The following is a 13541-nucleotide window of genomic DNA, read 5'->3' as shown; positions in this document are numbered from 1 at the left end:
TTTACATCACTTCATACTGTAACTGCATTATTAATTTGTGCTGTTAGCGTTTTATACTCTTTATCTGTTTAGTGTAAACTGTACAGTTAAAACGTCATTTTGTTACAATGTGAGTGTGTTGTGATGTAAAGGTATATTTATTATTACCATTAGTATTATCATTATTATTATAGCAAAACATACATTTAATTCTTCATACATGGTTTATAGCACACAATATTTTTTAAATGTTGGTTTATATTATCGTTAATGCTAATTATGGTTCACATGGTTGCAAATAATAGAAAATGTGTTATGTCTTATAACCAATTTATTCAAATATATAATAAATAGGACTGAAATACATTGTCATTATAAATCAAATCATGCAGCACTTTTCAGGACCAGAGTAAATACTGCAAGACAAATACACATTTTGGCCTCAATAAAACGAAAACAACCATAAAATATTAGTTTAATAATAATTCATTACAGTATTTAACAATAAAATAAGAAAATACACAAAAAAAATTAACAAGAGATGAAATGAGCTGCAGAGGCCGCTGCCCCTTCAGCACGTCATTAGATTGTGCGTGTGCGCGCGCTTGTGTGTGTGGGGGGGGGCGACCATTTATAATAATAAAGAACAACGACATAATAATGATTTTATAGCAATACGAATGTGTATTTCTTCTCCTTGGCATCAATGCGAACACATGCACTCCTTCACAAATTCTCCAAAACATGTTTCAAAAACAATTTCAAAATAAAAACATGAAATTGAATTTCTTCTACATATACATTTAAGAGGTTGTTTTTTCGACTTTAATTTATAAACACTCGGTTTTTATTTTATTTTTTTGAAATGTTTAGATTTTCTTTCTTTATGTTTTATAGCCATTTCTCTTAAATATGCATTAGTGTGATAAGTATCTGACCGGTAAGTGAAAAGAAAATGAAAATGATCACCAATTTATTGTCATATTATTATTTTTATTATTAGTAGTAGTAGTAGTAGTAGCAGTAGTAGTAGTATTATTATTATTGTTAATTACAGGGTAGTACAGTAAAATCTAAATCAATTTTCGATTATTTCTTTTACCATTTTAAATAAACGAACACCTTCAGGTCAACGACACCTGAAAACACTTGGTTCAGCGGTCACTGCTCTGCACCTTTTGTTCAGACTAAATTCGTTTCAGCTCATCCAGAAACCAGCCCGCTGCGCTCCGCTGTCAGTTAGTTCACCGTCAGTCTCACTCATTCGTCCTGAGGAATTCACGTCTCTGCCCGCTGAGACTTTCTGTGCTTAAAGGAGTCTTTTATGTAAAAAAAGAAAATTAGAGTTTTTTCTGATATTGGTTCCTTAGCAAATGTCTACGAGTCTGAACAGTCACGGGCGTGTTTCTCTAAATCTCGTGCGTATAAAGAAACGAGGAGTCAAAGTTTGTGATTCACAGAGCAGAGCCCACCCAGGATGAGATCGATGACTTCAAATCCATTCTCTGCTCAGCTTCTATTCGTTTTCTGTCTTTAGTTCAGCCGCGTGTCAGCTCTGTGTCTTCTCTGAACCGTGCGTAAAAGCGCGTTTCGGGACCGAAAGCTGCGTCTGAATCTGATGTAAAGCTCTGACAGCTCCTGACCCCGCGGCCGCTGCGTGGTTGGCGAATTGCGATTCAAGAAAAAAAAAAATAATAATGATGTCACGCGAAGCCACAAAGAGACCTGGGATTTACCAGATACCTTCCAGTTGAGCAGGAGTCCTGCCAAGTGAAGGACAACCTCCTCCTCCTCCTCCAGCGGCGACAAGTACAGACAATCGACGGAGGAGAATTGAGCGAATTATCTACTTTTCCGCTCCTCTTCCCGGACGTAACGATCGGCGAGGTCCCGGCTCTCTGCACGCCGTTATCGAGCGAGCCGCGACCGCACTGATTGTCGTCAATAAGCGGTGGGAACGGGACCGGTGATTTGGAGGGGGGGTTCCCCGGCAGATGATGCCCTTTCCAGCGGGCCGCTGAGGAGCAGCTTCCCTCCAGCAGCTTCTTGTTGTTGTTGTCGCGGCGCGGTTGATGCGGAGGTGATGGACGGTCCTCTCCGCCGCCCAGCGGGGATCCTAGGCTCCCCCCCGGCTTCTGGGAGCCAGCCCGCGGGCTCCGACATGCTCACCTCCGGCGGCAGCAGTAGCAAGCCGCTCGCTTTCTCCATCGACCGGATTATGGCCAGGACGCCCGAGCCCAAGTCAATACCGCTCCCCAGCTGGTTCCAGTCCGCTCCCGTGGGGAAACCCGACGTCTGCCCGTCCTCGCTTCATTGTATGATACCGCTGGTGCCGCTCGGGTACGAGCCGGGCCACAGGCTCAGCATCACCGGGCTGGATCCGGGTCACTTCGAGGCGTCTTCAGTCGCCGCTCCCGCAGACTTTTTGGGCTTTGGGTTGAACTATAAGAACCAGCAGGAGGACTCCGCTGTGAGCCAAAGCGCCGGCCAGTACAAACTCTTCAGACCCCGGGTGGTGAACCAGTCCTCCTTCCCCACCATGGGTACCGTGTGCTACCTGAACTGTAGCGGGGACACGGGCGTCGGTCCCCCGCCGGCCGGCCTGGTCAACCTGCATCCGATGGCCTCGTACCTGCTCACCGCCCGGCACAAAGCCTTCATGGCGGAGAAGAGCAAGCCGGGCCTGCAGCAGGCCGGGGAGCGGTACCCGGTGTCCGGCGTGCAGGCCTTCAAGGAGCTGTCTCACAGCCACATCCAGCACTACATGAAGGAGCGGGACCACCTCCTCACAGACAAGATCTTCAAGGAGTCCGCGGCCGCGGCGGCTCGACTCAGCGGCTCCTGTCCCGGCAGCAAACCCAAAGTTTTCACCTGCGAGGTCTGCGGCAAGGTGAGTCCCAGCGTCCCGCCCGGAACCGAGCAGGCAGCTCAGCCTCTGCACCACCGAGGTTCACATCTTATTCATGAGGATGAGATGATTACATGTGATCAGAGCTGATATTAGTTGGGCGCTTATTAAACTCCAGCCAACACATTAAATAGCTATATTAAAAAATGGCGTGGAGTGTCAGATTTGCTCCAATTGAATACTTAGATATAATATAATAAAGGGAGTTTTTTATTTCAAAATAAGATGATTTTTTACGGCCCAGGTCCGTTTTTTTTAACCTATTTTAATCACCTTTAACTTTATATACAAGACTTACTTGTGGGATTAATCCTTTTTTTTCAAACATATTCAGCTCCTCTACTCGCCTAGAAATAACCCACTGGATGGGCATGTTTTTTTTAAATGTATGAAATACAGAAATCACGGTAAATGAAAATGAAAAGAAAACCTGTAAATCCTGTAAAGCTGCAGCAAAGAGACAGTGACAGAGCCTGAAGCATCGGTGGCGCAGATCTTTTAAATGAATATTTATTTCTGTATTTAACGCACCATGAACCTTCAGTGGGACAGGGCTCGTTTGGGGATTGAAATGTTTTTCTTCTATTGTTTAACACAATTGGGTTTGAACCTTCTTTTACATCGAATTGACCCCGGCTGCATTCAATCACCTTTCTTTTCTTATTGTTTTTTACGATTTATCAGAAAACACCCACGAACTTTAAGTACGATTCGTGATCTGTTTCTAAATTTCACCATTAAATGACGTTATGTTTAATTCTGATATGGGAATTTATTGTTATTTTAAGAAAAATAGGGTTGGTGTTGGGTATGGTGAATTTCAGGCTAATATAATAATTATTATAATTGTAATAATAATAATAATTATAATAATTATAATAAAAATAAAAATAATTATTATAATTGATGTTGTTGTTATTGTTATTGTAATTTTTCTGGGCTATTTGTGATTATTATTTGTCCTCCCCCTGCTCAGGTGTTTAACGCGCACTACAACCTGACGCGCCACATGCCCGTGCACACCGGCGCGCGGCCCTTCGTGTGTAAAGTGTGCGGGAAAGGCTTCAGACAGGCGAGCACACTGTGCCGACACAAAATCATCCACACTCAGGTACAGCTCCAGTTACACCTGAGTTGTTTGTAGCCATCAACTCAACCAAAGATCCATTTTATTTCATTTGAATGGTTACATTGAATTATGATGTTTATTTGACTCGTCCGATCATGACCATACAATCTTCTACTAAGACTTGTATTATTCTATTATTTCTTATCCTGTTGACGTGTTTGTTTATTATATTATTTATTGGTGTTTTTTGTTCCAATTTAGAATGAAAATATCAAACGTCCTTTATTTACTTTTTTTCCATTTTGTTTTCAATTGTAGCTTAATTTCCCTAAGCCCCTTTGATCTGGAAAATGTGGTATTGATCAATTATAATTGAAAGATCAATCTGTTTTCTAGCTACTGATAAAAAAAACATTCAACATCAAGAGGCAACATTTAAAATGAGATGCAGTTGTTGACAACCTGCCAATCAATCTGATAACATTAATAACACTGTCCAATCACATGTGTTAATATTAGTTAGTGGGTGGGATCTAAAATTCACTGACTTTGACTTTAAAAACGATCTTTTAGTTTGAGACATTTTACGTGAGCGAGTGTTTAAATCTGCAGGAAAATTAACAGTTATAGAGACGGTCATATTTTTTTCAAATTGTCGACCATAAACAACTTATTTAAATATTCGTCCTTATTTATTACAAAATAGAATTTTAGTTTAAAAAAAATCAGTGTATTGTAAAATTTCCCTTCATGACAGCCAGGATGTAGGAAATCTATGTGAAGCATTAAGATGGAATTTGAGCCCTGGGTTTAAAACTGTAATTAGAATGATCATCATGTATTTTTGTATATGTGTCAGGATCAGACTTAATGGAAACACCAGCCTGTTTATGTTGTTTGAGCTCCTCCTGTGGAGTTCACTCCTATCGCACGTTAATAGTCCTATTCAGGCTGAAGTGTCAACTGGACGTATTAGTGAAAGTATAGAAAATTTGGTATAATCCATTTAAATATCCATGAAGGTCCGGTCACATAGAGAAACTGTCGAACTGTCAGATATGTCCCTGTTGTTAACGTTTCTAATGCGTGTGTGTTATTTTCCACGGAGCCTCTCATATGTTTCTCTTTAACTTGCAGGAAAAACCGCACAAGTGTAACCAGTGCGGGAAAGCCTTCAACCGCAGCTCCACGCTCAACACGCACACGCGCATCCACGCGGGATACAAACCGTTCGTGTGCGAGTTTTGCGGGAAAGGATTTCATCAGAAAGGTGCGCAACCGCATGAAGTGAACAATCAACCATACGTTGTTTCCATTAGGTTTTCAATTTAATGACACGACATGTTTACAAAAGATGAGTTACTATAGTGACATTAAAGTACCAAAATAATAAAAAGCCTGGATATTAACAAAGCCTATGTTTCAGTAGATATTACCAAAGTTTATGAATAACCAGGATATTAAATATCAAAGTATCAATATATCTTTAATTACACCAAAGCTAAGCAATCAAAATTATCTTTATACACATAAGTATACTACTATAGTAATTTTATTATTATTATACACACACTCGCTCTCATTTTCACATCCCATTCTAAACAGTGAATTACAGTTGTGGCAGATATCCGTGTGTTTCGCTGTACCTGAAGGATTTATAAAGGGGGGGTTGATGAAAAGAGAAGCCATTAAGTGATCCTCACAATCTGTGGCTCAAACAGCTGTCAGCAGCATCTACCAGCATCTGTCAGGACTGTGATTATTTTCAAATTAGCACAGCTCAAATAACAGAGATTCAAATAAGAAGTGTAGTATAAGGCATGGGCTTAGAGAGAATAAGAAAATGGGGACAGACCGAGGTACAGCAAGTTTGCTGAATATACTTCAGTGAATTGTACACTGTTGTTCTGTATGCAGTGAACACTATACATACAAACACAACAGAGAGATTTTAGAAGATACACAAAGCAGGTATGGATTATGCTCATTGCACATACAGGGTGGGAGCCCTATTTAATTTGACCATGCAGTATTGATGCGTGTATGTGTAAGCATTAAGAGAAATGTTGCAGTTGGTAAAGATGGGACTTATTGAATGACATTAATTCTTCGCAGTAGCTTAATCTTTTGTACTAATATGTCTACATTTATTTGTTGATTATATTTAATATTGATAATATAAATCAATTAAAGATATCAGATAAGTGCTAGATGCCTTTCTAATAGAGGTAACAGAAAACGTATGTACTCTTGAGTGAATGAGTTAATTCCTCCACTGAAACCAGCACACTTCAGTACAAATGTCAATGCACTTAATGGGGCATAAAACTTAATATCTTCTGTCACGGTGAAGAACTCTTCTTCAGATTAAAAAATGTGTCCCCAAAATACTAACTGTGCTTGAATTCCCTCAGATGGGTTATTTGTCCTTTTTGCTGAGTTCTTGAATCACTGCATCGTCCTCTCAGACAAATCCATTTGGGTTAGGGTTCTTGTTTCGATTTGTCCAGCTGTGAAGTTGAATCTGTGTTTTGATGAACAGAATTCTGCCACTTTTTAAAATGGGATTGATCGGAGCTGTGACGACAGCTGAAGACATGTTGAGGTCTGAGTCAGACTGAGCTCAGTGAACACCTTGACTCTTTGAGTCTGAATCTCTGTGCAGAAAATAAACCTATTTCACACAAAACACTGTGAAACAATTGGTCTTCAAACTAGTGCTCTTCTACATAACAAAAGAATTAGAAGTATGCAAATTACTGTATAATGAATGCACGTTCACCTTTTAAAGGGGACATAGCATGCAAATTCCACTTTGTTAGTGCTTCTACACGTTAATGTGGGTATCTGGCATGTCTACCAACCCAAAAACTCTGGGGAAAAAACACTCGCGCGTTTTGTTATAGTTCCTCTAGGTCAGAAACGTCATGCTTGAGCGACTCGATTGCGCTTCCTGGGTTTTGTGTCGTAACAAGGAACTGGAAGTCTCCCTACATGGTCACACTGCCAGCTGTGTGGAAGACTTCCGCAGTGTTCAGCTCTACTGTACGCCGGGTTACAGTAGTTACGCCGGGGTACAGTAGTTACGCCGGGTTACAGTAGTTACGCCGGGTTACAGTAGTTACGCCGGGTTACAGTAGTTACGCCGGGGTACACCGGACGCGGAAGCGCCGCTGCGAGGCAGCGCAGCGCCGTTCTCCAGCACGCAGCCGCCTGGCTGTTCACACGGGACGTGCATTTCTCCGCTGGTCAGCCCCATAGACTGTATATATAAGGTCAGCCCGCGATTCTGCTTTCTCCGCTTGTTGTTGTACCCGTTGAATGTCGGGGTTCGGGGGTAAATGATGGTCTTCATAGCCCCCCCCCCCCCCCCACCTCTCTTTCTCTCTCTGTCTGTCTGCTTGTGTGCTTGTAGTGGATGGGCAGAGGGGGACATTTAATTATGTGATTGGGAAAATTAAAACTCCAGGACAACAAGGGGAATACAAAGTATGGGATGCATATTTGATAATTTATATCATATAAAATATGTAATTTATATCGTTTAAAATCATGGGGGGAGAGGGGGAGGGGGCAGCTGGCTCATTAGCATTTAAAGGAACAGGCACTCAAAACAGGTCACTCTGTGGAGGGCTGTTTTATACAGGGTAAAAAGGAGCTGTTTTATATGATCCTTGTGGTATTTTGACCAAAGTATGTTACAGACATTTCATTAAGACCCCAAGGAACCATATCAACTTGTGGTAAAATGGGCATGCTATGTCCCCTTTAAAATCATATTTATTTTACTGATAGACACCTTATAATAACGGATTGTGTATTTACTCTGTCCATGTATTTGAATGATCATTAAGTGCAGTATTGTTTTATATTGGATAATAACAAAAATGTTCTTTAGATTACCTGAAAAACAAAGAAGAGGTGGTAGCTTCTCTCAGCCCTGTGTCTACAGGTACATCTGCCAGGTTTCATATGACTCCAGCTGTTTCAGCCTGGTTTTTTCCCCTTTACCAGTTAGAGAGAAGTCACGTGTAGCGTCGTCTGATTTCAGTAGCTGGACAGTCAGAAGACACCGATTTATTGAGATATTATAAACAGTTGACCTGAGTGATTGGTTTTTGAGGACTGGGTCATCTCCTTAAGGTGGTTGAAGTGTACAAATTTGAAAAAATAAAATATAAAAATGCATCATCACCTTAAAGCTGTCACCCCAGAAAAGCTCTGTCAACCCAGAATCTGATCATGTAGAAGCTAAAATAACATCAACACACAGAATGTGTAACGTTTAGGTGCTTCATATCTCATTTTTACTATTGTTGACTGTTATTCAGTGTCATTTCCTCCAGGTTTTTTATTTAATGATTAAGAGATGATTAGCAGGAAATATGACAATGATTTCTAACTCATTATGAAACAACACATTGTTTTCCTATTCCAGGCCTCCAAACAATATCTGAAATAGTAGAAAAACCTAATATTTTGTACAAATCACAGATGTATACAACCTGTTGTCTCTTGTCCTGATGGGGGCTCTCATCATCTGATTTTTTTTCACAGGCAACTACAAGAACCACAAGCTGACGCACAGCGGGGAGAAGCAGTTTAAGTGTTCCATCTGCAGCAAGGCGTTCCACCAGGTGTACAACCTCACCTTCCACATGCACACGCACAACGACAAGAAGCCCTTCACCTGCCCCACCTGCGGCAAGGGCTTCTGCAGGAACTTTGACCTGAAGAAACACATCAGGAAGCTGCATGACTCGGCCAGTCAGCAGTCGCCCCCCCAGGCCTGAGAGACACTGACCTCTGACCTGAACAGTGACTCTGCACCCTTCATCCCAACACACCAAAAAAAAAAAGACCTCTCCATTGGATCCAGATCTCAACTTTAGTCCTCATAAGACAAATTCACAAAAGCTCTGCAGGCGTTACAAAGATTTTTCATAAATAGGTAACTCATGACTTTATATTCATACTTTGGGTGCTTTGTTCCATCAAAGCTATAATTTATGCCCTGCAGTGACTCAGCATGTTTCTTTTAATCAATAATTGATGACCTAAAATCACTGAACCATGTTCTCAAATGACTTCAACTGACCACTCACTTCTCTCCAGTGCAGCCATGAAATTCCTCTTCCACAGTGTCCTCACATTACAAATTAGTAACTCAAACATACTCATTTGTACGCTCACTGTCATGCTTTTGTTGCCTCAAATGAGTCATTTGTGTCCTTGATTAGTTGGAGCAGTAAATATTCCTCTCTCAGATGCCTTGATCTGACAAAATACCTTTAAATTTGACCTTTTTAAGACTGTGAACTCAACTTATAACATCTATATAATTTCCTCCAAAATACAAACAAAGGTGCAAAATGTATTCCCTTTAAATTATGAATTTAGACTCAAATTAGTTCTATTTACCATATTTACCCGTGATTCACTGAATTAGTGATACACTAATGTGAATGTTATTCCAGGGATTTTGGTTTTTAATGTACCATTGAGGAAAAAATACAAAAAAAATACTGAACAAATTGGACTTGTATTCAGTCCAACTTACTGAATCAAACGACCTATTACAATAAACATTTGAGGGGATGAGCTGCTAAATTGCAGGAGCTTCTGCTAACAAGAGAACAAATTTGTAATTTATGGAAAATAATCTTTTACCTGAAACTGTGTTGTGAACTTTGCCAAAAAGCTTACATTTAAAAAAAAAAAAGATCATTCCACCGATAAAGGTGCATTTCCATCAAGCAGAGGAATCTGATGGAGACAGATGGGTCAAACTCTGAGAACATGAACTAAATTTCAGTCCTTTCTCATATTGATAAATATCGCTCGGGTGTCACATTGACATCCACACAAAAGTCTACAATAGGAGGAATGATAAATTGACTCATAATGTATTTTCAAACCCATGGTCATGCTGTGGACCACACACTTGACCCCTCCTCTTGAACTCAACCCTGCAAAAAAAAAGCCATCAGGAACCATCCCCTGAGGCCCTGCAACCAAAATCTACGTCTCACCCTCTCCCCTGACCTCGGACCCCTCTGGCCCTGATGCCGGCTTGGACGCTAACCTGAGAGAACCTCCTGAGCGGCTGCCATGTTTCTGTCTCCCTCAGCTCGTGTTGGACTGAGGACACTTGACGGAAGACAAACTGAACTTTCACTCTAACGTCCTCTGATTCTTAGTCAATTATCGTATTAAAATGGTGGCTAATTATTATATCATTAGTCATCAGTGTTTGCTGGTGTTGAGTATCTTCCAGTTGCATCTCAGGATGTGAGATTGATGAACTCTGAGACCAGAGATGCAGCAGAGGTGAAATGTCACACATCAGATTTTATTGTCAACAACAAGGTTTACACCAACATTTCAAAGGACACATCAGATGACAGTCTGTTTTTCTGATTGTCAACTAAACCATGAAAAAAAACATCAATGAAAACCAATAAGTACTGTGTTACTGATACAGCACATCTTCGTCCTCTGAGCCATAGAGCTTCATTGTTGTCCAGACACATCAGTGAGCCACACCCACTGAACTGATTCTTCTTTATCATGAACACACACTCGCTGTAGTTTATTTTAACTCAGTTCCACACAGGCGACACAGTTATGAATGTGTATTCTTCCACCTCTGAAAATAGTCCCAACAATGAGCAGCTGTATTAGGAAATTACTGAGACTGTTTCTTAAAAATGTATCTGATGAGAAAGTATTGAGCCACCTATACTCTATGTATATTGTGGGGGGGGTCAGTATTGGGCCAAGCAACAAATTTGAGCCCCTCAGGAAGTTAAAGGGGCCATGATGTACATGCTGATTGGATGTGAACAAACTCAAATTACTTTACAGTGACAGATTTAACCTCTGTTTGATATCAAATCCAAACACCCATGGACCACACTGCACTCAGCTTCCCCTCTGCATCTCTGGTCCTGTGGTCCTGATTGACGGAGCTGAAGATTTCTCCTCATTAGTCAGTCTTCTGTTATTTTTTATTTCAGTCTCAGGATCATTGTAAAAAGAAGTGTTTTATGATATTTATTTTAAAATGTGCCACTGTTATAACTTAAAAGAGAAGCGCTGAACTGAAGACTATGTTATATGAAAACTAAAGTTTCTTGTTGTCGTGAAATTTTTTCTTTTTTTGGGTGGGGGTTGCTGCTAACAAGGAGACATAACAATTCAAATCTACTGTCTGTGATGATAACTTCAATACAAAAAAAAAGATTCACTATAATTATTAAAAAAGACTGACTTTGTTAAACATTGACACTTTTTCATTTATGTGCCATATATAGATCTGCATTTGAAGAGTTTGGTTTCAATCCAAAGTATTTATTATCTGAATTCTTGAATTAAATAAGAACGGATGTTCGTCTGAGACTAAGAATGTAGGTTTACACATTTAAAACTTGACATGAATCTACATTTTTGATATATAAATTACGTCAAAAATTACATATGACGTAAAAACACTTCACATACTCATGAGTAATATTTTGACCGACTTCCTTTCACTTTTTATCCTTCTGTCTCCTACATTTTTGACTAAAAGTTTTTCCATTTTATCGGTCTGTTCATTTGCTTTTGATGTAAAGTAGCTTCCATATAACACAGATCTTTCCAAGAAGAGTTAAAGATCACAATAAAATAAAACAACTGTTAAGATTATTCTTCTTTCTGCTCTTTTTCATTCATTGAGATTTGGTGTTTGCATTTAAATAGTTTTGTTTGGTCAATGAATTAAATATACATTCAGCTGGCCAACTCTTTGTTTAGACAACATTTCTGTTCACACTGAAAAAAATAACACTTTTTTTATTAACAATCAAAGCAAATTTATTTGTAAGTTTGTTTCCTAATTATTCAATAAAAATGTGTCCAAACCGAACAAATAACATAAAAAAGCAAATACCACAGAAAAAACTAATCAAAGGACCAACAATCAAAGGAAAACAGTAAATACAAGTGGACTAGACTTTTTTTCGGGGGGGGGGGGGGGGGGCGCTTGTTTCGGTCATCATGGTGCGACGGAGGCAGCAGGAGGCCGCTCCTCTTGTGTGGGAGCTGACTGGTCGAGACACGTCCTGTGCACATGTGCAACCTGAGCGCTGCGGGGGGTCTGACAGATCCTCGTTGAAGGGCGGCAGCAGATGGACGCTCGTTTTTGATCCGGAGCGGTTCTTATGGGCGGTGACCTTCACGTAACTCCACCCACCCTTTCAGAAGTAATGTCGGATGTTCGCTTCCTCTTTTCTCTTGACTGAAAACAAACACCGACATAGTTTCATGTTGTGGAAAATTTCCTCTGAACGGTGGCTTCTGTCGGTGTTTGAAGCCACCCGTACGGGATACGCTGTGAACAAAACCAAACTGCCTTCCTCCCATTCCATTGGCACGCCGGGGAAAAGCTGCCCACAGCCACAGCTTGTTGTGCCTGTACCTTCAAAATAAAAGACACAGTGCCACATGGAAGAACCTCCATTGCAATGAGGAAACTGGCCATAGCGTTAATTAACAGGGAGAGGACACAGCAAGTTATATTTTACATACAGTTGTTTGCAAAAGTTCGGCCTCCCCTGACCAATATTATCATATTGTTGATTTTTGAAGTATTAATCCAACTCCAGAAATAGAGAAGGAACCTTCTCTCCTGGTACTTGTCATTTCATCAACTTAAATAAATAAATAAATCACATTAGTTATTGTTACAGATGTTATAACAATAGTTATTGTAGAACATTAGACTTTGGGCATCCCACTCAGTATGCGCCCATAAGGCATTTGTTGGTGTCCAAATCCTCTATACACGCAGTGCTATGAGTTTATGACAAATTCTGAAATCAAACTAAACTCTCATTGAGAGCCATGGCAACATTAACTTCGTGGGGGGCCTACTGAGTCCTGGGGACCCCCGGTATACAGAACTGTTTCTTTAATTACCTAACACACAGGTAGCAGCCTCTAAAATCTGGATATTTGCTATATTTTACCTGCAATTTTCTGCAATAGTAAATGCAACATTTTGGGTATTTGCTTACTGTTGGAAGGTGAAAGCTTCAGGGAATAAAAATTGGCATTTTTTACAATTTTTCAACATTTAATACTCTAAACAATCAATTTATTGATAACAAAACAACTGTCTGATATTATTTATGAAAATAATTGTTGTTTTCAACCTTACTATTGGAGGAATAATCCAACTCCTCTCTGTGAATTGAATTAGCTAACACAGATAAATAGTAACATTTTGAACTGTAAACTGAAACCAACACAGATTATCAGATTTTAATACTGTATCCTACCACACTTTTCAGTGTGGTATCAGATTTTACACATCAATCCCATGGTTCTTCTCTGAGCACTGCTTCTTACAGTACAGCTGTGATAGAATAATATAACTTTGTCTTGGGATTACTGTAAAATCACAACATGACACAGTAGAAATGGGATCAGTTTTACAAAACACAACTTTAAAAATAAAAGAACACAGTTGACACTAAAAACATAACAATGTCTTATTGTGCGTGGTGTTGGAATAATTGGAAAAAATAGATTCCACCTGGG

At 39.9% G+C, this 13541-nt stretch overlaps 1 protein-coding gene across 1 annotated transcript; it reads left to right on the top strand.

Moving 5' to 3' along the window:
- The first annotated feature begins 1745 nt into the window (after positions 1-1745).
- Positions 1746-9184, top strand: fezf1 (FEZ family zinc finger 1). The gene is made up of 4 exons (XM_034587538.1): positions 1746-2869; positions 3864-3998; positions 5094-5226; positions 8514-9184. The coding sequence occupies exons 1-4, from the start codon at positions 2063-2065 to the stop codon at positions 8747-8749; spliced, it is 1311 nt and encodes a 436-aa protein (XP_034443429.1). The 5' UTR covers positions 1746-2062; the 3' UTR covers positions 8750-9184.
- Positions 9185-13541: the final 4357 nt, after the last annotated feature.

This window comes from Hippoglossus hippoglossus, chromosome 6, assembly GCF_009819705.1.
Source record: "Hippoglossus hippoglossus isolate fHipHip1 chromosome 6, fHipHip1.pri, whole genome shotgun sequence".
In the NCBI taxonomy this organism is placed as follows: domain Eukaryota; kingdom Metazoa; phylum Chordata; class Actinopteri; order Pleuronectiformes; family Pleuronectidae; genus Hippoglossus; species Hippoglossus hippoglossus.
This window is presented reverse-complemented; position numbering and strand designations above follow the sequence as displayed.